The sequence below is a fragment of the Pseudophryne corroboree genome, chromosome 5, assembly GCF_028390025.1.
Source record: "Pseudophryne corroboree isolate aPseCor3 chromosome 5, aPseCor3.hap2, whole genome shotgun sequence".
Classification (NCBI taxonomy): Eukaryota; Metazoa; Chordata; class Amphibia; order Anura; family Myobatrachidae; genus Pseudophryne; species Pseudophryne corroboree.
Window position 1 is genome coordinate 338,487,458 of NC_086448.1, and position 25,950 is coordinate 338,513,407.

The 25,950-nt window shown below is 47.9% G+C and overlaps 1 protein-coding gene across 6 annotated transcripts in view; it reads left to right on the forward strand.

Annotated features, from left to right (window-relative positions):
• The window catches only part of PDE1C (phosphodiesterase 1C), a 1,445,089-nt gene that overhangs the window by 1,172,875 nt on the left and 246,264 nt on the right, over window positions 1-25,950 (forward strand). For all 6 annotated transcript variants that reach the window (XM_063922562.1, XM_063922563.1, XM_063922564.1 and 3 more), the window contains one exon: window positions 6,588-6,689. In XM_063922562.1, the coding sequence (XP_063778632.1) occupies window positions 6,588-6,689 (102 nt within the window). The remainder of the gene's footprint in view (window positions 1-6,587; window positions 6,690-25,950) is intronic.

Below are 25,950 nucleotides of genomic sequence, written 5' to 3' on the forward strand. Positions count from 1 at the left end.
ATTATTTTACAGACTACTAAGGGCTGCAGCAGGCAAAGTCTCATAGATTTCCCTGCGTGCAGCTCCATCACCCGCGGCGGCGCTGTATACTCCCGCGCCCTGGTTGCCGGGTCACTGCAGCGGAGGCTCCGGTTTCTTCCACAAGGTCAGTCACACACACGCCGACCTCCCGGATCGCGGGGTTGCAGACAAGGGGGAGGTAAGGGGCTTCTGTGCCGCACTTTACCGCGATCCAGTGCAGCCGTACGAGGCGGGCCGCGCACGCGCTGGCGTGGACACTGATTACTGGGCAGCTGCTCCACTAGCTACCAGGGACGTTCATGGGCACAGGTCAGGGGTTTTTTTCTTCACATTAACCCCGTTTATCGCCGCCCGCAGTACCCGTTGGGGATGCCAGCAGGAGGAGCAGGTCGGACCTGAGGCCCCTCCCCCCAGCCCCAGAGCGCCATTTCAGCAATGTTCCCGCCCTGGAGCTGCATATCTTTCCCTCATTCCTGATTAGCGGCCATCATAGCTGAGCTGAGCTGTTTCTAGGACTGCTGGGGCAAATCCTCCTCTGTAGAACTGCCTGATTGCCAGTGCTGTGCTTCTTACAGGACACTTAAGTATTCTACCTGTCACTGGGACAGTGTTAGTTAAGAAAGAGTGCATACATTCAGGGTTGTGTGGTACAAACACCCTGTGATATACATCCAGTGCTCACTGTGTTTGTTATATCTATAGTTATCACATATAGCCATACTGAGAATTACTTTGTATTGCTAGGCCAGTGCAGTTTTATGGTACATCATTTTTGCATGGTACGCTTGTGACTATATATGTATGTGTGCATATAGCTGCTGCGTGGTTGCCTCAGTACAAGGGTATTTCACTCAGCGTGCTATTCCTATATTACTATACCTGAGGGGGCTAAGTGTATCAGGTGTATTTTCTTTTTTGTTTGATATAGGATTGTATCACAAGATATACCTGCTATGTATTTTTCTTTGTGATTTATAGTCACCATATACGTTTATATCTCTTGCCCCCCAGGTCTGTGCGATCATAGGCACATTTCATGGGGGCTCTTGCTAGATATATTGCTGCTACATTGTACCGGGTTGCCCAACATTGTGCACGCTGTTATGTCTGCTTCACGTGGCAATGACGCTGGGCTTCTCCCACATTGCGTGGTAGTGAGGTCGCGGATGTAATGGAGGATAATATGGCAGCTGAGAGTTCAGGTTCAGGGGGTTCCTTACCCCCCAGTTGGTCGGTAGCACCTGGGGCTTCACAGGACCCACCTTGGGCTACATTTTCCACGCTTTTAAACACGCTTGTAACTAAATTGGCGCCCCCTGTGGGACCACCTGTGCTGCTGCAGCAGTTTATGGTCCCTGCTATTAATCCTCCATGGGCAGATCAAATCTCCACTCAGTTACAGCATTTGAACCGGTCACTGATTAAATCTAAGTGTCACTCTCGCCCGCCTAAGACTAAGTCGTTTTCTAAACAGGTTATTACCTCCTTCCAATCCACTGCTATCCCAGACACATCCTCTGATGAGGATGGTGCATCTACTGATCCCACAGACACTGATACTGATGTTTCTGATGGGGAAGGAAAGTCGTTAGTGGATGTCCCGGATTTGATTGAAGCGATTAGGCTCATTCTTCAAGTGTCTGATGACACTGAGCCTGAGGCTGTCTCTAAGAAACCAGATAGGTTCAAACATAAGAAAGTGGTTAAACAAGTTTTACCCCATTCTGATCACCTGGTTGACATACGTCAGGAATCCTGGGAAAATCCAGGGACAAAATTTATGCAGAACAAGAGACTGTTGGCTCACTATCCTCTCTCTGCGGAGGTATGTAAAAATTGGGAAACCCCTCCGCCTGTTGATTCTCATGTGGCGCGTATGGTTGTTTCCTCTGCTCTGCCAGTAATTACCGTCACCTCTCTGAAGGAACCGACGGATAGACGGGTGGACGGTTGTTTGAAAGTGATTTACACCCTAACGGGGGCTGTACATAGGCCAACAATTGCAGCGACATGGGCTGCTGAAGCTGTCGAGGCGTGGGCTCAGGAACTTGAGGCGGAACTGCCTTCCAATGCATCTTAGCATGCTCGACAATGTCTCCTATATTACCACGGCTTCTCTGTACCTTAAGGAGGCGGCATCCGATTCCAGGGTGCTGGTGGCCAATGCTGCTACTATGTCAGTCTTGGCCAGGCGTATCCTTTGGTTGAGATCCTGGTCGGTTGATATGGATTCCAAGAAAACCCTGGAGGTGCTTCCTTTCAAGGGAGACATTCTTTTTGGAGAAGACCTCAATAAGATTGTGGCTGATCTGGCTACTGCTAAAACAGCTTGCCTACCTAGTACGGCTCCTTCCGCACAGAAGGCTAAAAGTACTTTCCCTCGGCCCTTTCGTCCTCCGGGTAAAGCAAAAGGTCAGGCGTACCCAAAGCAAACTCGTGCTTCCAGACCTGCCAAGCCCAGATCTAAGCGAGCCTGGGCGGCCCTACAGCCTGCTTCCAAAACTGACAAGCCTGCCGCATGACGAGGCGGGCCTCCCCCTGGGGGATCCCAGGGTGGGGGGCCGACTTCTAGGTTTTGCCCAGGAATGGTTGAAGACCACTTCAGATACCTGGGTAAGGGAAGTCGTCACTCGATGTTACGCCATACCCTTCAAGAATCGTCCCCCTCATCGATTTTGCCTGACAGATGTCCATCTGGACCCGGCAAAAGCAAACACTTTGCATTTGGTGGTACATTCCCTCCTGACCACAGGAGTGGTGGTACAAGTGCCTCTGGCTTATAGAGGCAAGGGGTACTATTCACCGCTGTTTCTAGTCCCGAAGCCGACTGAGTCCTCGCGGCCCATTCTCAATCTGAAGTGCTTGAACAAGTTTGTGCGGGTCTCCAAGTTTCGTATATGGAAACTCTGCGCTCTATTGTTCTGGCCTTGGAAGCTGGGGACTATATGGTCTCCCTGGACATACAGGATGCCTACCTGCATATTCCCATTGCAGTGTCTCATCAGCAGTACCTGAGGTTCGCGGTGGGCAACCTCATTTCCAATTTCGGGCGTTACCCTTTGGTTTGACAACGGCTCCCAAAGTAATGGTGGTCATGACGGCTTCACTTCGCCGTCAAGGGGTCAGGATACTACCGTACCTAGACGATTTGTTGATCCTGGCAAATTCCCCGGAACTTCTCCTGTCATCTCAATCTGACGGTCTGGTGCATGAAAGCCCATGGGTGGCTGATCAACTGGAAGAAATCCTCCCTGGTTCCTGCTCGGAGCATGGTACACCTGGGAGCGTTATTGGACACTCACAACCAGCGGTTGTTTCTGTCTCAGGAGAAAGTCCTGAAACTTCAGGACAAGATCCGATGCTTTCTATCCCGTCCACAAGTGTTGATTCATTCGGCAATGCAAGTGCTAGGTCTCATGGTGTCGGCTTTCAACATGGCGGAGTATGCTCAATTCCATTCTCGCCCTCTACAGAAGTTGATTCTGTCCAAGTGGGATGGTCTGCCTCACCGGATCAGATCTCACATGATCTCTCTGTCTCCGGAGGTCCGCCTGTCACTGAACTGGTGGCTTCAGGATCAACGATTGAGCAGGGGCTGTCCCTTCTGGATATCCAACTGGGTCCTGCTGATGACGGATGCCAGTCTGAGAGGTTGGGGCGCAGTGTTGGAACAACACTCTCTCCAGGGTAGGTGGACCAAGGAGGAGTCACTACTCCCGATAAACATTCTGGAACTGCGGGCAGTGTTCAATGCATTGACAATGGCCCAGGATCTCATACAGAAAAGACCTGTTCAAATACAATCGGACAACGCCACCATGGTGGCGTACATCAATCATCAGGGTGGCACTTGAAGCCGCATGGCAATGAGGGAAGTATCACGTATTCTTCAGTGGGCAGAACGCCATCTGCTGGCCATATTAGCAGTGTTCATTCTGGGCGTTCTGAACTGGGAAGCGGACTATCTCAGTCGTCAGGACGTGCACGCCGGAGAATGGAGCCTACATCCAGAGGTGTTTCAACTTCACATGGACAAGTGGGGCCTCCCAGATGTGGACCTGATGGTGTCTCGACACAATCACAAGGTTCAGGTCTTCGGAGCAAGGACAAGGGATCCTCAAGCAGCGTTCGTGGGTGCTCTGTCAATCCCGTGGAACTTTTGGCTGCCGAATGTGTTCCCTCCGGTGTCACTCCTGCCCAGAGTAATACGGAAGTTCAAGCTCCAGTTACTCGCTCCAGTGTGGCCCAGGCGGCACTGGTTCTCTGATCTACAGGGTCTCTCGTAGGATCGCCCCCTTCTTCTTTCACAACGACCAGACCTCCTCGTTCAGGGCCCTTTTGTTTACCAGGATTTGGCCCGTCTGGCTTTGATGGCATGGCTCTTGAAGCTTCCATCCTGAGGGCCAAGGGTTTTTCTGAGGCGGTTGTTCAAACTATGTTGAAGGCCCGTAAGCCGGCTTCTGATCGGATATACCATAGGGTCTGGAATGCTTACTTTACTTGGTGTACGTCTCACAGTCATTACGTTTTCAAGTTAAGTATGGCCAAACTGTTGGCCTTTCTACAACAAGGCCTGGACTTAGGCCTGCGTCTGGCCTCCCTCAAGGTTCATATCTCTGCCTTGTCGTTTGGTTTCAGAGAAAGATTGCTACCCTATCTGATGTCCATACATTCACTCAGGGTGTGTTGTGGATTCAGCTTCCTTATGTGCCACTTGTGGCCCCTTGGGATCTGTCGGCGGTTTTGGAGGCCTTGCAAGAGTCTCCATTTGAGCCTCTTACCTCTGCTGACCTTAAGTGGCTTTCCCTTAAGGTGTTGTTCTTGCTGGCTTTTGCTTCAGCTAGGAGGGTCTCGGACTTGGGTGCCTTATCCTGTAAGTCTCCCTATTTGATTTTTCATCGTGACCGTGCGGTTCTTTAAAACGCGGACAGGTTATTTACCCAAGGTGGTGTCTTCCTTCCACCTTAACCAGGAGATTGTGGCCCCGGCCTTTAATTCTCCTGAGTTGTCTACCAAAGAGCGGTCTTTGGATGTAGTACGGGCTCTCCGTATCTATGTGAAGAGAACATCCTCCATTAGGAAGTCCGATTCTCTTTTCGTTTTGTTTTCACAAACGTGGCTGGCCTGCTTCCAAGCAGACACTGGCCAGATGGATTAGAATGGTGATTGCACATGTTTATGTACAGGCTGGTTGTCTGGTTAATGCTACCATCAAAGCCCATTCTACTTGGTCGGTTGGACCTTCTTGGGCGGCCAACCGTGGTGTGACCCTTGAACAATTGTGCAAGGCGGCTACGTGGTCCTCAGGGAACACGTTCATTAGGGTCTATGCCTTTGATACCGCCACTTCCCAGGATGCTTCCTTTGGACGCCGGGTTCTTGTGCCCGCTATAGTGCGTCCCCTCCCATAAGGAACTGCTTTAGGACATCCCCGATGTGAATCCTTGTGGAGCCCAGTGTACCCCGCAGCATAAAACGAGATTTATGGTAAGAACTTACCATTGTTAAATCTCTTTCTGCGAGGTTCACTGGACTCCACAAGGCGCCCACCCTTGACGCACTTTGCTTCTTTGGGTTGGTATTGGCATAGCCGCTGACACCCTCTCCTGTGGTGAGTGTGTGGTGTTTTTGGCTACGAGCGATTGTTGTCTCTGGTACCTGCTACTGCATTGGGCTGGTTAACGAAACTGAGCTCCCTGTGCATGGAGGCGGGGTTATAGAGGAGGCGGCGCTGAGAATCTTGGGAACAGTCAAAAGCTTTGAGCTTATTGGTGCCTCGGATCAAGATCCTACTCTACACCCCGATGTGAATCCTTGTGGAGCCCAGTGTACCTCGCAGAAAGAGATTTAACAACGGTAAGTTCTTACCATAAATCTCGTTATTGGATGAATATAAAATTATTATTGAAGGCTTCAGTAAGAGCGTGTTGACCAGATTCTCATTTTATCCTAAACATCACCCAATTTTTAAAATGGGTCCCAAAGATATGTTAGGACGCAGGGGGATATGCCTCGGAGAGAGAAAAAGTGGAGAGAGATACAGTAAAAAAATGAAATGCGCTTGGTACTTTATCTCTCTCCAATGTTTGATACCTCTCATCCCTCATTAGGTCATTAAGGGTTAAGCTTACTGAATGACACTACTGTGTGAATAGGAAAGTGCTAATAGCAAAGAACAATACTTTGCACTTAGATGCAGAACACAGTTAAAAACAATGTGAAATCTGTCAGATTCTGCAGAAAGATGAAAAAGTTAGTTAAGGGAAAATAACCCTGTATTTTCCTTTATTTTATTTTATTACATTTTAAAGAACAACATAAAGCTTCAGGAAAGATTTTTTTCTGTCTTGAATTCATTTTATCCAGAGTTAATCTTCTGAATAAGTTGCTCACGCTGTATTTGATATTTAGAAAGTATAAGCTTACCTCCCTCAGAATAAAGATATCTGCGAGGGCTTTGTGACACATATGGTTTGCAGAGGAAATGTCACAAACAATTAGCAAATGCACAAGAAAAATAATGTCTTACACGTTCTTTTACTTTCTGCCTTATGACAACCCTGAAGGGAATTCCGAGCTTTGGTGATTGAAATGGTGTTGGCCACAGATATGTCCTGTCACTTCCAACAAATCAAAGCAATGAAGAATGCTTTGCAGCAGCCGGAAGGGTGAGTAACCTTGTTATGATGTCCTGTGGTAAAAGGTTATAGCAAATACTGGTAGTTTGTTATTATTTTACACTTTAAATCTATATTATGAGAGCTATAATACAGGTTGAGTATCCCATATCCAAATATTCCGAAATACGGAATATTCCGAAATACGGACTTTTTTGAGTGAGAGTGAGATAGTGAAACCTTTGTTTTCTGATGGCTCAATGTACACAAACTTTGTTTAATACACAAAGTTATTAAAAATATTGTATTAAATGACCTTCAGGCTGTGTGTATAAGGTGTATATGAAACATAAATGAATTGTGTGAATGTACACACACTTTGTTTAATGCACAAAGTTATTAAAAATATTGGCTTCAATTACCTTCAGGCTGTATGTATAAGGTGTATATGAAACATAAATGCATTCTGTGCTTAGATTTAGGTCCCATCACCATGATATCTCATTATGGTATGCAATTATTCCAAAATACGGAAAAATCCGATATCCAAAATACCTCTGGTCCCAAGCATTTTGGATAAGGGATACTCAACCTGTATCATGCTTCCCGAAGTCATCAGTTAATCTGAAGTATTTAAGATCACATTCTTATAATTATACTCAACTTAAGCTAAATGCACGCTGCTTATTGTGTTGGTGTCTTGGTGTCTGCTGTTACTTACTGTATGTGTATACAGAAGCTGATTCAATTGCCTACCAGGTCCTCTTACTAGCATCAGTGGCAGTACTGGTGCAAAAATATGCTTTTGGGCGCCAACCCTTCCAGTCCCTATGCTGAGTTCATAATATTCCACACATTAGTGCAGTGATGGCTAACCTTGACACTCCAGCTGTTGTTGAACTACACATCCCAGCCTGCCCTGCATCAGTTTTAGCAAGGACAAATAGCAAAACTGTAGCAGGGCATGCTGGGATGTGTAGTTCAACAACAGCTGGCGTGTCAAGGTTAGCCATCACTGCATTAGTGCATCATGTGATTGCCAATCAGGTCCCTTTTTAATTGAGTAATATTAATCTGTGTCCCCATTAAACTTTAAACTAGAGGGTGATGTGTAGAGGGTGACAGGGTGGCAGAGGAATATAAGCAGATGGTGTCAGTCAGTGGGTGATGGGGAGAGGCTGAGGGTGACTGGCTGTGGGTAATGGGCAGAGACAGATGGTAATGAACACAGGGTAAAGGGCAGAAAATATGGGGTGAGGCAGAGGGAGATGGGGAGAGGCAAAGGGTGATATGCAGCAGGATACAGGGAGAGCCAGAGGGTGACAGGGTGATGGGCAGAGACAAAGGTTGACAGGTAGGGAGTGATATGCAGAGGCAGGTGGTAATGGGCAGAGGCAGAGGATGCTAGGTGGAAGTAGAGGGTGATGGGCAGTGGGTAATGGTGAGAGGATGACAGCCAGAAGCAAAGGGTGACATGTAAGGGGTGGCAGGGAGAGGCAGAGGTTAATGGGCAGTGGGTGATGGGCAGCCAGTGATGATGAGAGGGTGATGAGCAGAGGCCACGGGCGACAAGTAGGGGTTGGTGGGGAAAGGCAGAGGCAAACAAGCAGTGGGTGACAGGGAGAGCTTAACGGGCACATGCAAATGGTGACAGGCAGGGGTTGATGGACAGAGGGTTATGTACAGAGGGTGACATGCATGAAGGGTGAAAAACAGAATAACAGTTGGGAAACAAAGTCAGATGGGAAGGTGGAGTAGGAATGAGTTGTAACCGGGTAATAGCTGGCACTAAGTCTCTCCAAGTGGGTGCTGAAATCCAAGTTAAAAGGAAATCCAGGTACTTACCAGTGTAAGGTGTATCCTAGTATCCAACGTGTTCTTAAATGATCCCATTTATAGGCCTGCAGTAGTCATGGGGACAGCATCCCAGCAGGTCACTAGGGTCCACAGTTATAGTAAGCTGCAACACGTGCGGCCAGGGGACTCAGCTTACCATGCAGTAGCAGCAGCGGCCAGATGTGCTTCCAGCAGTGTATCAGCAGTCATTGGCTGGAGCCACCTGAGCTCTCCACACAGGGTACAAGGCTAGTCCGGCTCTCTGGGACTTGTCACCAGCAAAAGCTGTCCAACTCCTCACCGCTGCTATGCTACAGTGAAGGACAGGCGTAGTTAATTTTCATGATCCTGTCTAGCAAACCCGGATGAGTAGCAGCCGCCACCAGCCTTCCACTGCCGATCAGAGGAGGGGGTTCTGGCATTGTTGGTATGTTCCCATATGATATTTAGTTAATGATCTTCGCTTATTTTTGGTTGTACCTCATAGAAATGTGGGTGAAATTCTGTGATCTTTTTCTGACCATAATTAATGGTAATGTGTGCAGAAAGTACTATACAGCCTCGCTCTAACTGAATTCTTCCCATAGTGAGTAATGAAAAATAGTCACATAAAAATTGTTCATATACTTAATAAAATATACAACAATGCAGTTGTACTTTATATCACTAATATCTCATATGTACTGTAGGAGCTTTGTAACTGCATATGAAGAAAGTTGCTGAATAAATATATGTTAAAGGACAAAATAAAATGGTGATAAGGGACTACATGTATTATTTGTGATTACAAAACCATTCTCATATATGTGTCATTTTAAAGTATTCATGCTTAAAAACTATGTCCAAATATTCAGTTCTGAAATGAACAATACAGTACACAGACTGATCTGATTGCTTGGCCCAAGAATAAAGTCAGATTTTATCATTATACATACACGTCTGACAAGGCACCACTATAGGGACCTACACACTGTGCGGTCCGCCGCCGAGCTGCCCGACGGCGGATACGGCTGATGGGCAACCCGGCGGCGGGGGGGCAGTGGTGGGGGGAGTGAAGTTTCTTCACTCCCCCCGTCACTCGGCTCCATAGCAGTGCAGGCAAATATGGATGAGATCGTCCATATTGGCCTACATGCACAAGCGACGGGGCACCAGCGATGAACGAGCGCGGGGACGCGCATCATTCATCGCTGGTGCCCCCACACTAAAAGATATGAACGGTATATCATTCATTAATGAACGAGATCGTTCATATCTTTCACTAATATCCCCCAGTGTGTAGGGCCTATCACACGTTTGTATAATTATATGGTCCACGTTTAACACCATTCAGATCAATATATGCTAGCTTATGATCAGATATTGACTGGGATCATTGGTCTATTTGGGTCTATACTGGCTGCAATTTGCATCCAATTAGAGCTAAACTGGCTTAATTGAGCATCAAAATCGCAGTAGGTTGCAACACCTTAATTCTCCACCCAAGTCTCCTCTCACTCAAGCATCTTATATCCTGATGAGAATAAACAATGATTTATATATTAAAAAATAAGAATTTACTCACCGGTAATTCTATTTCTCGTAGTCCGTAGTGGATGCTGGGAACTCCGTAAGGACCATGGGGAATAGACGGGCTCCGCAGGAGACTGGGCACTCTAAAGAAAAGATTAGGTACTATCTGGTGTGCACTGGCTCCTCCCTCTATGCCCCTCCTCCAGACCTCAGTTAGGGAAACTGTGCCCGGAAGAGCTGACATTACAAGGAAAGGATTTTTGGAATCCAGGGTAAGACTCATACCAGCCACACCAATCACACCATACAACTTGTGATAACCTTACCCAGTTAACATTATGAACAACAACTGAGCCTCACTCAACGGATGGCTCATAACAATAACCTTTATGTAAGCAATAACCATATACACGTATTGCAGAAAGTCCGCACTTGGGACGGGCGCCCAGCATCCACTAAGGACTACGAGAAATAGAATTACCGGTGAGTAAATTCTTATTTTCTCTGACGTCCTAGTGGATGCTGGGAACTCCGTAAGGACCATGGGGATTATACCAAAGCTCCCAAACGGGCGGGAGAGTGCGGATGACTCTGCAGCACCGAATGAGCAAACACAAGGTCCTCCTCAGCCAGGGTATCAAACTTGTAGAACTTTGCAAAGGTGTTTGAACCCGACCAAGTAGCCGCTCGGCAAAGCTGTAAAGCCGAGACCACTCGGGGAGCCGCCCAAGAAGAGCCCACCTTCTTTGTGGAATGGGCTTTTACTGATTTTGGATGCGGCAATCCAGCCGCAGAATGAGCCAGCTGAATCGTGCTGCAGATCCAGCGAGCAATAGTTTGCTTTGAAGCAGGAGCACCCAGCTTGTTGGGTGCATGCAGGATAAACAGCGAGTCAGTCTTCCTGACTCCAGCCGTTCTGGAAACATATATTTTCAAAGCCCTGACTACGTCCAGCAACTTGGAGTCCTCCAAGTCCCGAGTAGCCGCAGGCACCACAATAGGTTGGTTCAAATGAAACGATGATACCACCTTTGGGAGAAATTGGGGACGAGTCCTCAATTCTGCCCTGTCCATATGGAAGATCAGATATGGGCTTTTACATGACAAAGCCGCCAATTCCGACACACGCCTAGCCGAAGCTAAGGCCAACAGCATGACCACTTTCCACGTGAGATACTTTAGTTCCACGGTCTTAAGTGGCTCAAACCAGTGGAATTTCAGGAAATCCAACACAACGTTAAGATCCCAGGGTGCCACTGGTGGCACAAAAGGGGGCTGAATATGCAGCACTCCCTTAACAAACGTCTGAACCTCACGCAGTGAAGCCAGTTCTTTTTGAAAGAAAATGGATAGGGCCGAAATCTGGACCTTTATGGACCCCAATTTTAGGCCCATAGTCACCCCTGACTGTAGGAAGTGCAGGAATCGACCCAGCTGGAATTCCTCTGTAGGGGCCGTCCTGGCCTCACACCAAGCAACATATTTTCGCCATATACGGTGATAATGCTTTGCTGTCACGTCCTTCCTAGCCTTTATCAGCGTAGGAATAACTTCATACGGAATGCCTTTTTCCGCTAGGATCCGGCGTTCAACCGCCAAGCCGTCAAACGCAGCCGCGGTAAGTCTTGGAACATACAGGGCCCTTGTTGCAGCAGGTCCTGTCTGAGAGGCAGAGGCCATGGGTCCTCTGTGCGCATTTCTTGCAGTTCTGGGTACCAAGTCCTTCTTGGCCAATCCGGAACAATGAGTATTGTTCTTATTCCTCTCTTTCTTACTATTCTCAGTACCTTGGGTATGAGAGGAAGAGGAGGAAACACATATACCGACTGGTACACCTACGGTGTCACTAGGGCGTCCACAGCGATCGCCTGAGGGCCCCGTGACCTGGCGCAATATCTTTTTAGCTTTTTGTTGAGGCGGGACGCCATCATGTCCACCTGTGGCAGTTCCCATCGCTTTGCAATCTGTGTGAAGACTTCTTGATGAAGTCCCCACTCTCCCGGGTGGAGGTCGTGTCTGCTGAGGAAGTCTGCTTCCCAGTTGTCCACTCCCGGAATGAACACTGCTGACAGTGCTTGCACGTGATTCTCCGCCCACCGAAGAATCTTTGTGGCTTCCGCCATTGCCATCCTGCTTCTTGTGCCGCCCTGGCGGTTTACATGGGCGACCGCCGTGATGTTGTCTGACTGAATCAGCACTGGCCGGTTTCGAAGCAGGGGCTGTGCTTGACTCAGGGCGTTGTAAATGGCCCTTAGTTCCAATATATTTATGTGTAGAGAAGTCTCCAGACTTGACCACAGCCCTTGGAAGTTTCTTCCCTGAGTGACTGCCCCCCATCCTCGGAGGCTTGCATCCGTGGTCACCAGGACCCAGTCCTGTATGCCGAACCTGCGGCCCTCAAGAAGGTGAGCACTCTGCAGCCACCACAGAAGAGACACCCTGGCCCTTGGGGACAGGGTGATCAGCCGATGCATCTGGAGATGCGATCCGGACCACTTGTCCAACAGATCCCACTGAAAGATCCTTGCATGGAACCTGCCGAAGGGAATGGTTTCGTATGAAGCCACCATCTTTCCCAGGACTCGCGTGCAGTGATGCACCGATACCTGTTTTGGTTTCAGGAGGTCCCTGACCAGAGATGCTAATTCCTGGGCCTTCTCCACTGGGAGAAACACCTTCTTCTGTTCTGTGTCCAGAATCATGCCCAGGAAAAGCAGACGCGTCGTAGGAATCAGCTGCGACTTTGGAACATTCAGAATCCAGCCGTGCTGTTGCAACACTTCCTGAGAGAGTGCTACGCTGATCAACAACTGCTCTCTGGACCTCGCCTTTATGAGGAGATCGTCCAAGTACGGGATAACTATAACTCCCTTCTTCCGAAGGAGTATCATCATTTCGTCCATTTCCTGGTAAATATCCTCGGTGCCGTGGACAGGCCAAACGGCAACGTCTGGAACTGGTAATGACAGTCCTGTACCACAAACCTGAGGTACTCCTGGTGAAGTGGGTAAATGGGGACATGCAAGTAAGCATCCTTGATGTCCAGCGACACCATAAAATCCCCCTCTTCCAGGCTTGCAATAACCGCTCTGAGCGATTCCATTTTGAACTTGAATTTCTTTATATAAGTGTTCAAGGATTTTAAATTCAGAATGGGTCTCACCGAACCGTCCGGTTTCGGTACCACAAACATTGTGGAATAGTAACCCCTTCCCTGTTGAAGGAGCTTCCCTGATAATCACCTGCTGGAGGTACAGCTTGTGAATTGCCGCCAGTACTTCCTCCCTTTCCATGGGGGAAGCTGGCAAGGCTGATTTGATGTAACGGCGGGGGGGAGTCGCTTCGAATTCCAGCTTGTATCCCTGAGATACAATTTGTACAGCCCAGAGATCCACCTGTGAGCGAACCCACTGGTTGCTGAAGTTTCGGAGACGCGCCCCCACCGCACCTGGCTCCGCCTGTGGAGCCCCAACGTCATGCGGTGGACTTAGTGGAAGCAGGGGAGGACTTTTGTTCCTGGGAACTGGCTGCATGGTGCAGCTTCTTACCTCTACCCCTGCCTCTGGCAAGAAAGGATGCGCCCCTGACCCTCTTGCCTTTCTGAGAACAAAAGGACTGCATTTGATAATACGGTGCTTTCTTAGGCTGTGAGGAAACCTGAGGCAAGAAAGTCGACTTTCCAGCTGTCGCTGTGGACACAAGGTCCGATAGACCGTCCCCAAACAATTCCTCACCGTTATAAGGCAAAACCTCCATGTGTTTTTTAGAATCAGCATCTCCTGTCCATTGCCGAGTCCATAAGACCCTCCTGGCAGAAATGGACATAGCATTAATTCTAGAGCCCAGCAGGCAAATGTCCCTCTGAGCATCCCGCATATATAAGACGACGTCTTTTATATGGCCCAGGGTTAGCAAAACAGTATCCCTGTCGAGGGAATCTATGACGTCTGACAGAGTATCTGTCCATGCTGCTACAGCACTACATATCCAGGCTGAAGCAATAGCAGGTCTCAGTAGAGTACCAGAGTGTGTATACACTGACTTCAGGATAGCTTCCTGCTTTCTATCCGCAGGCTCCTTTAGGGCGGCCGTATACTGAGACGGCAGGGCCACCTTTTTAGATAAGCGTGTCAGCGCCTTGTCCACCCTAGGGGATGTTTCCCAACGTAACCTGTCCGTTGGCGGGAAAGGGTACGCCATCAGTAACCTCTTAGAAATCACTAGTTTCTTATCAGGGGAACTCCACGCTTCTTCACATAATTCATTTAATTCATCAGATGGGGGAAAAGTCACTGGCTGCTTTTTCTCCCCAAACATATAAACCCTCTTGGTATTAACAGGGTTAATCTCAGAAATGTGTAATGCATCTTTCATTGCAATAATCATGTATCGGATGGCCTTGGTCATTTTAGACTGTAAATGTGCCTCATCATCGTCGACACTTGAGTCGGACTCCGTCTCGACATCTGTGTCAACCATCTGAGATAGAGGGCGTTTATGAGCCCCTGACGGTTTCTGAGTCGCCTGGGCAGGCGCGGGCTGAGACCCCGGCTATCCCAAGGCTGCAGCGTCATCAAACCTTTTATGTAAGGAGCTTACATTGTCGTTTAAGACCTTCCACATATCCATCCAATCAGGTGTCGGCCCCGACGAGGGCGACACCACACTTATCTGCCCTTGCTCCGCCTCCACGTAACCCTCCTCATCAAACATGTCGACACAGCCGTACCGACACACCGCACACACGCAGGGAATGCTCAGACTGAGGACAGGACCCCACAAAGTCCTTTGGGGAGACAGAGAGAGAGTATGCCAGCACACACCACAGCGCTATATAACACAGGGATTTTCACTTATAATAAGTGATTACCCAATAGCTGCCTTATATGTTTTTTTTTTTAATATTACATTTTTTATTGAGTTTTCATACACATTACAATCACATTTAAATTGGCAAATGTAATCCAAAAAGGGGGGGGGGGGGGGAGACATGTACATATACATAACATAACTAATAAGGACAGGGGGAAGGAAAGGTAAATATCAGGGAGATCATAATACAGCAATGATATCATATTGTAGTGAAGGGCAGAAGGTCTGCATCGCGTAACAAACTAATGTCCACTATGGACCGGGGAGTGAAGCACAGAGAGGTCAGGTATGTCGGCCGGGGCACCAGAGACACCGATTTGACCCGATCTCTTACTATATAGGGACCATTTATACCATTTCTTACTAATAGAGGTAGTCTCTGAAGAGTAGGTGCCTTCAGCTGTTTCGAAGACATAATGTTGATGTACCCTTTGTACTATCATTGATAACGTGGGGACGACTGCCGACTTCCATTTGGAGGCGATAGCGGCCTTAGACGCTATGACAATGTGTCCCAAAAGATACCTATCCTGACTAGACATTTCACCGTAATAATAGTGAAAGAGTGCCAACAGGGGGTCAGGTGTAAGGGTTACTCCCAGTATGTGGGAAATGAAAAGGAATACCTCCCTCCAGAGCGACCGGATTGCTGGACATAACCAAAATATATGAAGGATATCACCCACCATCCCATAGTTCCTCCAACAGCCAGCGGAGACATCAGGCCAAATCTTGTGCAACCTCTCCGGTGTAAAATATACCCTATGGACCAATTTATAATACATTTCGCAGTGATTTACACATTTAGAAATTTTTAAGCACGATTTAAAGATTGCTTTCCATATATCTTCGGTGAAGACCGTAGGGAGGTCTTTCACCCACTTGGTCTGAGAGGGGAATGTCCCATGACGGGATTCAGTCACCAGATGTTGATACCATCTGGAGATTCCCCCCCTATTACCGCTAGGCAATAAAAGGGACATCAGCAATTTAGGGAGACCGATATAGCGGGCTCGGTTGGGAGAGCAGCTTTGAAGCCAATGTCTCAGTTGCAGATATTTATGAAAATCTTGTTTAGGCACCTGAAATTGTTCCTGGAGTAGGGAAAAGGGGACTAAAACGCCGTCTCGTAGGACATCCTGTAGGGTGGAGAGACCCATGTCCCTCCAATGGTGTAAGTGCAAATCTGGGATCAATAGGGCTATAGTATGGAGAGATAATTGGGGGGAGGGCAAAGCGCCAGCAGGGAGAGATTTAAGTACCGTTCTCCATACCAACATCGTTGCTTGGACTGCGGAGCATTCAGCTACTCCAGCAGGGATTGAGATGGTAGGCAACCAGAACAAGTCTGGCAATGTGAAGGGGGATACAGCATTCTGTTCTAAGGATACCCATGGTTTAGGAGTGTTCTGGGAGAACCAATCACTGGCCTGGGCGAGTAAACACGCACTATGGTATCTTTCTAAATCTGGGTATGCAACTCCACCGGCACCCTTTGGCGCAATTAAAGTGGACTTCGCTATTCTCGGCTTTGAGCCACCCCAGACGTAGTTGGTCATCAGTCGGTTAAACTTATTGCAAATATCTTTAGGGAAGGTTCTGGGGATGGTTCGGAAAAGATACATCAATTTAGGTAGGAGGACCATCTTTGCAGCTGCCACTCGTCCAACCCAGGAAACCTCCTGCATCATCCAATCTTTGATAAATAGTTCAAATGCCCGAAAGAGAGGGTCGTAGTTACACCCCATTAAATCCCGCCCCCTAGAAATATGAACGCCTAAATATTTAAGTGATCTGAGTTGCCACGCGTACTTGTAATCGTTTTTTAGACGTCTAAGAGTGTTATCAGGCACATTCAGAGGGAGGGCCTCAGTCTTAGTAGTATTCAGCTTGTAGTAGGAGACTGCTGCGTAAGAGTTTAAGAGGGAATGTAAATGTGGCAGCGACGATTCAGGCTCTCTAAGGCATACTAGAATATCGTCTGCAAAGAGACAGATTTTGTGGGGCATCCCCCCTATCACTGGACCAACAATGGAGTCTAACATCCTAATCCGCTCCGCCAGAGGCTCGATAGCCAGCACAAAAATGAGGGGTGACAGGGGGCAGCCCTGACGAGTCCCATTAGTTATATTGAATGTAGAGGAGGTGCACCCATTAGTGAAAACCAAAGCCGAGGGTGAGGAATACAGAGCCAGTATGGAGTCGAGTATTCTGCCCGCAAATCCAAAACAGCCCAGGGTAGCCCTTAGATAGTCCCAGTGGAGTCTATCGAATGCCTTCTCTGCATCCAGAGAAAGGAGCAAGAGAGGTTCGTCTCGGGCCTGGCAGTGTTCAATTAAATTAATAACTCTGCGTGTGTTATCTGACGCTTGCCGGCCCTTTACAAAGCCCACCTGGTCCGGGTTAATCAAGCCAGGCAGAAGAGGTGATATCCTATTTGCAACCATCTTAGCAAATAATTTAAGGTCGGTGTTCAGCAGTGCTATTGGACGATAGTTCTGAACCGCTGTAGGAGATTTACCCGGCTTAGGGATGGTAACTATTCGGGCCTCCAGCATTTCCTTCGGGAAATATGTGGAGTCAGAGGCTTCATTGAAAACCGACATTAAAAGTGGGGCAAGAGTTGTTTTATAAGTTTTGTAAAAGTTAGATGGGTATCCATCTGGACCGGGGGCCTTATTTACTGGACAGGAATCTATGGCTGCTTCGACTTCCTCGAGTACCCAGGGTGAGCTAATGGACTCGCGAGTCTGGGAATCAATAGTGGGGAGCGACAACCCATCTAAGAACCCAGCTATGTCTGCCAAAGTGGGCTGAGGGGTACCAGGGTCTTTTCTAAGGTTATACAACTGCGAATAATATTCAGCAAACGCATTAGCTATCTCACCTGGATCGGTTACTTTAACTCCCGAGGATGTATGGATTGCATGTATGCGTTCTTTTGCTCTGCGTCCCCTCAGTTTACGCGCCAGCAGACGTCCCGCTCTGTTGCCAAGCTTATAGTATTGTTGGTTGAGCCGCTGCAAATGGCGGTGAACTTCCGTTAAGGCAAATGTATTTACCTTTTCGCGGGCGGCAAGTAGTTGCTTAAAGAGGGCTTTATTATCGGGGTCAATTTTATGCGCAGAATCCAGACGGGCAGCCTCCCTTTCGGCCGAGGCGTGTCTGTTTCTATACTCCCGTTTAAGTCTAGATGCTATCTGGATTGCGGAGCCTCTACTACGGCTTTCAGAGAACACCAATGGGTAAAAACGGATGTATCCTTGGGGCAATTTGTCTCCAAATATAAATCTATAGATTGCTGGATGGCCTGGCGAGCCTCAGGGCGGGCAAGAAGGTATGAACCCAGTCTCCAGGGTCCATGTGGGACCACCCTCTTACTGATATCCCAAACTACAACAAGTGGTGAGTGGTCTGACCAGGACATAGGTAATATATCCACTTTACTTATAGTTGCTAAGGTCCATTTATCCGCTAAGGCTAGGTCTATTCTAGAGTATGAACTGTGTACGTGGGAATAAAAAGTGTAATCTCGTTCTGCAGGGTGTTTGGCTCTCCAGATATCATACATCGCATACTCAGCTAGGAGTTGACCAAATTTACCTGAGGGATCCTGGGACGGACTGCTACGCAGGGTTCGGGTTGGACGGGAACGGTCTATAATGGGATCCAGCACCATGTTGAAGTCTCCAAGGATCAGTAGGGCTCCCCTAGTATGCTCCTGGAGCACTCTACAAAAGGATCTAAGAAATGCGATTTGTTTGGTGTTAGGGGCGTAGCAAGAGACCAGAGTTGTCTCTACATTTTCTAGTTGACCCACTAAGATTAGATATCTCCCGTTAGGGTCTTCATATTTAGAGGACAGAACGAATGGACAATGTTGTGCTATAAGAAGAGCCACTCCAGCTCTCTTAGTGGGTCCGTTTGCAGTATAGCAAAGGGGGTATCGTGAATTAGTAAAGAGGGGGGGGGGTTGGCTCTGGAAGTGTGTCTCCTGTACCGCAACCACCTGTGCCTTAAGCTTCTGAAAATAATTCAAGGCCACTCTTCGCTTTTGGGGAGAATTAAGGCCTTTGGCATTAATAGAAACTACCTTAACCATATTCGGCTTCCAATAGAGCTGGTGATTTCGTTAAGTCATTTCTGCGTTTAAGCTGATCTACCTGAGAAGGGGGGGGGGAAACATAACAGAAGACATGAGGGAAAACATAAGAAAAATAAAAAAAACTAAACTAAATTGATCTCTCTTGAGATCACATCCAGACGCCATTCTGTGGCGGCTGTGTAGACTAAAGGAGGGGTTAGTGGCATAACTCCCACCTGCCGCCATACTTTTATATTGTAACCCAAAGAACTTACGAACATCTTGATAATATATGAGCAAATTAATGCACAAATGTGCAATCAAAATCTTCAGAGCAAATAAAGCAGAACAACAACATTCTAACATGGGAACAGAACATATAAATCCAACATTAGACTCAGTCCAGCGACTCTTTCTGTATATCAGGCACTGAGGCTATATCAACAGGCCCACAATAAAAAATAAAATAAAGAAAAAACTGCTATGTCAGGGTAGGCGCCAGACACAATGCTTAAAAAAAACAAAAAAACAGGGCCATTAGTACCGCAAACTATGTAGTCTGTGAAGTACCATCAAAATATGGACACATCGCCCACTATACTCAGCGCTTCTCCTGACACACCACGGCCCCTAAAGCAAGGGTAAAGGCAATATTGGTCTAGCTGGCGACTATTTCTGGAGAGTCACTGGAGTCATGTCGGTAGAAACATAACAGCTATGTAAGCTGTCCAAGCTTGAGCAGACGTCCTCACTTCACCGAGGACCAGTCCTGCTGAAGTCGACGGGGGGAGGAGTCCTCGGAGCAATCTGCAATGTTCCATGATTTAAGCAATTTCGCTCCTTCATCTACAGTAGAGATTGAGACAGTGGAACCATCTTGGGGAATTAGGAGCTTGGTGGGGAAACCCCAACGGTAAGGAATATCAGCCTTTCTGAGGGCCGCAGTGATCGGATGAAATGATCGTCGTTTGTAGATGGTGGCTGCAGACAGGTCGCCAAAGAGTTGAAGTCCCTGAAGGGCTGAAGCTGTGTCGGACGTCGGTCTTGATGCTTTCAGTAAGGCCTCTTTAACGTGAAAGTAATGTAGCTTCATTAGGACGTCTCTTGGAGCATCGCCTGGGGCCGCTCTGGCTTTCGGCAACCGGTGTATTCGATCAATTATGAAGTTCGCAGATGGAGACTTGGGTAATAGAGCTTTAAATAAGGCCACGGCGTAATCATGTAGACTGCTGTGTGACACCGACTCGTGGACTCCACGTAATTTAAGATTGCTGCGGAGCGATCTGTCCTCTAGATCTGTGACTTTGTCCCGCAGAAGCTTCACCTCCGCCTCTAATGCGTCATGAGAGTCCAGTAAACTGTTATGTGACCCCACAACTTCCTCCATTTTAGTTTCCAGATGGTCAGTGCGGCCGCCCAGGTCATCTATAGATTGTTGGCATGCCGATAATGTGGTACGGAACTCAGCCGCCACCTCCTCTTTAAAGTGAGATAAAAGTAGCTTCATAGTGCCCACAGTGAGGGCCTCTCCATCTCCAACTTTGTCCAGGTTTGTAGTTGCCATAGATGTTGAGGGGGGTCCCTCCAGGGAGGGAGGGGTCTGCGGGATTGCGTCTTTTGCCGAGGTTCCGGCGACTTTAGAGCCAGACACTTTTGGGGATGACTTGAAAAATGAAAGCTGCTGTGCGGGTTTTGACGGTTTGTTGCATCTAGAAGGCATAGTAAGACCCCGAGTAAGATAGCACAACGGTACTAAACACGTAAGGTGAAAAAATCTGACGGTTCCACTGCTTCATGGGTTATCAAGACATCACGTAGATAATGGCAGGGGAAGGAGGTAACTTCCGTATCACATTGGCATGAGCAGAGCTGACAGGGCTATTAAGTTAGCCATCCTCTTTTATGCACCAAGGAAACTTTGGGGGGTAACTTCAATCCCCTCTCCCCGGTCCCTCCAGAGACCCCCAGGAGAAGACAGCAGGCTTTATAGGATCTGGGCCTCCTAGAGAAATAATACAGTTTGGGAAAAAAAATTCTCGGTATCTCACGTGCAGATATGGGGTTGCTGCCCGTCCACAGGGAAGGACCGGGTCCTTCGTGTTTGCCCCTACGGCTGTATTGATATGGGCTTCCACCTTCAGCCCCTGTATTTATTGCAGCCTAGCTGCCGGCCACCGGGGACTGCGTCGACCTCCTGGGCCGCCCAGCCAGCTACCCACAGCCGTGGTTGAATTTGCAGGGGGGCAGAAGGGTTGTGTCTACAGGTGGGCCAGAAGGGTGGAGGGGGTCTTCGTCACCCGCAGGGGCTTTTTTATTTTTTAATTTTTTAATTTTTATTTATTTATTTCCTTTTTTGTTTGTTTGTTTTTTGTCACTTCAGGGTGATTGGGAGTGCTAATGTCGGGTCCCCGATATAAAGGGTACACCTGCAGCGAGAGCCTCCGTGTTTCTGCCAGGCGGGGGGGGGGGGCTGCGGTCAAGCCAGCGGTCCGCCCTCGATATCGTGAGACGGGCTTCCTGGCCAGAATCGCCGGGGAGGGGACGGTGCAGTCACCTTTTTAGAGCTGTGGCAACTAGCTCTGTTCACCCGGGGACGCCGGCCGTCTCCTCCGCTTCTCCTCCGCGTCTTTCTGGATCCAAGATGGCCGCCGCCCGGTCCTCGGAGCACACGGCTCGACCTCGATCTTGTCCCGGAGCACTCCCGCCAATCAGCACGAATCTCCGGGGAGGCTGCAGCCAGGTTTCAGCAGGAGAGGTGTCTTTGTGGGGTCCCCAGACGTCCCGGGGGGGTTAACAACGCGGCCGCGGGGATATACGGAAATTGAGGCCCCGGCTTCAGGGCAATGAGAGGGCCGCAGTCCGCGAGAGCCAGTAAACCGGCTCCCCGACTCCGCAACACCGTCCCACTACCTGCTCCACTAATAGTAGGTAAATAAGGGCACTTAGGGTGGGTGGTAGGCTTAAATAGATCTAGTTATAGCTTAAAAACTCCCAGGTCCCTGGGAGCTCACACAAAAAGCAGCCTGCTCAGCCAAACTCCAGGCCACGCCCCCCTGCCTTATATGTTTTATTTGCGCCTAAATTTATGTGCCCCCCCTCTCTTTTTTACCCTTCTTGTACCTGGATACTGCAGGGGAGAGCCTGGGGAGCTGCTTCCAGTGGAGCTGTGAAGAGAAAATGGCGCTGGTGTGCTGAGGACGAAGGCCCCGCCCCCTCAGTGGCGGGTTTCTGTCCCGCTTTCTGTGTAAAAAAAATGGCAGGGGTTTTTACATATATACCGTGCCAGACTGTATATATGTATTTTTGTTGCCAAAAGGTACTTCAATTGCTGCCCAGGGCGCCCCCCCCCCCTCCGGGCGCCCTGCACCCTACAGTGATTGGAGTGTGTAAGCGTGCTGGGAGCAATGGCGCACAGCTGCGGTGCTGTGCGCTACCTTAAATGAAGACAGGAGTCTTCTGCCGCCGATTTCGTCGTCTTCCAGCTTCTGTTCTTCTGGCTCTGCGAGGGGGACGGCGGCGCGGCTCCGGGAACGGACGATCGAACCCTCTGGGGCTAATGGTGTCCAGTAGCCTAAGAAGCACAAGCTAGCTGCAAGCAGGTAGGTTTGCTTCTCTCCCCTTAGTCCCACGTAGCAGTGAGTCTGTTGCCAGCAGAAGCTCACTGAAAATAAAAAACCTAATAAATACTTTCTTTACTAGTAAGCTCAGGAGAGCCCACTAGGGGCACCCAGCTCTGGCCGGGCACAGATTCTAACTGAGGTCTGGAGGAGGGGCATAGAGGGAGGAGCCAGTGCACACCAGATAGTACCTAATCTTTTCTTTAGAGTGCCCAGTCTCCTGCGGAGCCCGTCTATTCCCCATGGTCCTTACGGAGTTCCCAGCATCCACTAGGACGTCAGAGAAACAATATTTACTTAAATCCTCTTTTGTCCCATTGCATGTGCTAGTTTTTAAACCAATGAAAGAGATCCCTAAACCTCAGAGTAAATTATGTAGTCACATATATAATGCAGCTAAACTCCTTATAGCCACAAACTGAAAACAAGTCAATTAGCAGTGGTAATTTATTGTACCATGGGTGAAAAAGGGTGGTAGGCTCGGGCTTTAACGCTTGGGTCTATTCAATTACAGTCCCTTTTTCTTGGCCGGTATATTACCCTGTAATGCGTGTTAACCCATAGAATCCGGTATAAGTTTCTGGACGTATAGGTTTGCACTGCAGCACACACAAACAAGTCATTTAATGCAGATTTCTTTTTGAGCCTGCTCAGGCTCGAAAAGAAGTCCCATTAACTGCAGCTCGCAGGTTGTCGCTGGCTCATATTGAATATCCCACTGCTTCAATTAGCCTGTGGTAAATTACCGCAGCTAATTGAATTCCCCCCATGTAATGATGTCTTCATTATATATTTCTTCATCTTTGCTTAAAGAACTCTAATATGTATTTTTGAGAAATAAATTGGAGTGGGCACTCAGACTTAATTCGGACTTAATTTGTTTATTAAAAGCTATCAAGGCAAATGGAATACAGTTGAACCTCTAATTACCCCAATTGGGAACACAATTAAGCCATGTGAAAATACAAAGCATTTACTAATGGAGTGAGGCTTTTTTTTATATGTTTTATGTACACAGACAGAGTTCACAGTTCATACAGTCCTTGTCAAATATGACAATGATTGTGTTTACTTTCAAATACATACTGATGTCAAACTGGTTTCACCTCAAGATATACTTGTAGCAAATACTGGGTAGAAGTTATTAATATTGGAATGTATATTTGACATTTAAATTTAGATACAAGTCCAAGTTGATGCTAATGATAATGTGTGCAGTGTGCAGGCTCCTCAAGTCCAAAATTACTATATATATATATATATATATATATATATATATATACACAACAATGAGCGGCACTCACGGCGTCTTCTCAAATGATGCAGTCGGAGACAGTCAAATCTTAGCAACGTTTCAATGCTTTATGCATTTTTCTCAAGCTTGAGAAAAATGCATAAAACATTGAAACGTTGCTAAGATTTGACTGTCTCCGACTGCATCATTTGAGAAGACGCCGTGAGTGCCGCTCATTGTTGTGTATATACTGCTGTTTATATGCGGACACCCGGTGCATAATTGAGAGCTGATGGGAGAGCCGGCACCTGCTGTTTTTTCTATATATATATATATATATATATATATATATATAAAAGTCCAAACAGTCCACTTCCTGGAACTTGCAGGGATAAACCAGCACACCTTTGCACATAGCCAAACACTTATTTAATCATCCTGTTAACAGCATAAACATATAGCAGCATGGATATAGTCATAAACCTGACTCAGGGTAAGCATCATATACTTACAGCATGTCACAGTCAGTGCGGGGAGCTGTGCTGTGAACCCTCAATGCTGTAGCAGAGAGGGTTCAGAGACATGCTGCAAGTATATGATGTTTACCCTGAGTCAGGTTTATGACTATATCCATGCTGCTATATGTTTATGCTGCTAATAGGATGATTAAATAAGTGTTTGGCTATGTGCAAAGGTGTGCTGGTTTATCCCTGCAAGTTCCAGGAAGTGGACTGTTTGGATTTTTACATATTAACTATTGCTGACCCTGCACCCACAGTGAACTTTTTTAAAGGAATCATGTGTGCAGGGCCGGTGCTAGGGTGTTCGGCGCCCCCCTGCAAACTATAAATTTGCGCCCTCCCATAATCCTTTGGCGCGCGCCGGGAAAAGGGGTGTGGTCTCACAAGTAAGGGGCATGGCAACACAATAGTACCCCCATTTAAAATTACGCCAAAATGTAGCACAATCTTATTTATCTTATACGTAATGCCCCACCCGTAGTAGTAGCGTCCTTATGCATAATGCCCCCCCCAGTAGTATTAGCGTCCTTATACATAATGCCTCCCCAGTAGTAGTAGCGTCCTTATACATAATGCCTCCCCAGTAGTAGTAGCGTCCTTATACGTAATGCCTCCCCAGTAGTAGTAGCGTCCTTATACGTAATGCCTCCCCAGTAGTAGTAGCGTCCTTATACGTAATGCCTCCCCAGTAGTAGTAGCGTTCTTATACATAATGCCTCCCCAGTAGTAGTAGCGTCCTTATACATAATGCCTCCCCAGTAGTAGTAGCGTCCTTATACATAATGCCTCCCCAGTAGTAGTAGCGTCCTTATACATAATGCCCCCCCAGTAGTAGTAGCGTCCTTATACGTAATGCCCCCCCAGTAGTAGTAGCGTCCTTATACGTAGTGCACTCCAAGTAGTAGTAGCGTCCTTATACGTAGTGCACCCCCAGTAGTAGTATCGTCCTTATATGTAATGCCCCCCCCAGTAGTAGTAGTAGCATCCTTATACGTAATGGCCCCCCAAGTAGTAGTAGCATCCTTATACGTAATGCCCCCCCAGTAGTAGTAGCATCCTTATACGTAGTGCACCCCCAGTAGTAGTATCGTCCTTATATGTAATGCTCCCCCCCCAGTAGTAGTAGTAGCGTCCTTACACGTAATGGCCCCCCCAGTAGTAGCAGCATCCTTATACGTAATGCCCCCCAGTTGTAGTAGCGTCCTTATATGTAATGCCCCCCCCAGTAGTAGTAGTAGTAGTAGCGTCCTTACACGTAATGGCCCCCCCAGTAGTAGCAGCGTCCTTATACGTAATGCCCCCCCCCCAGTTGTAGTAGCGTCCTTATACGTAGTGCACTCCAAGTAGTAGTAGCGTCCTTATACATAGTGCACCCCCAGTAGTAGTAGCGTCCTTATACGTAATGCCTCCCCAGTAGTAGTAGCGTCCTTATACATAATGCCTCCCCAGTAGTAGTAGCGTCCTTATACATAATGCCCCCCCAGTAGTAGTAACGTCCTTATACGTAATGCCCCCCCAGTAGTAGTAGCGTCCTTATACGTAGTGCACTCCAAGTAGTAGTAGCGTCCTTATACGTAGTGCACCCCCAGTAGTAGTATCGTCCTTATATGTAATGCCCCCCCCCAGTAGTAGTAGT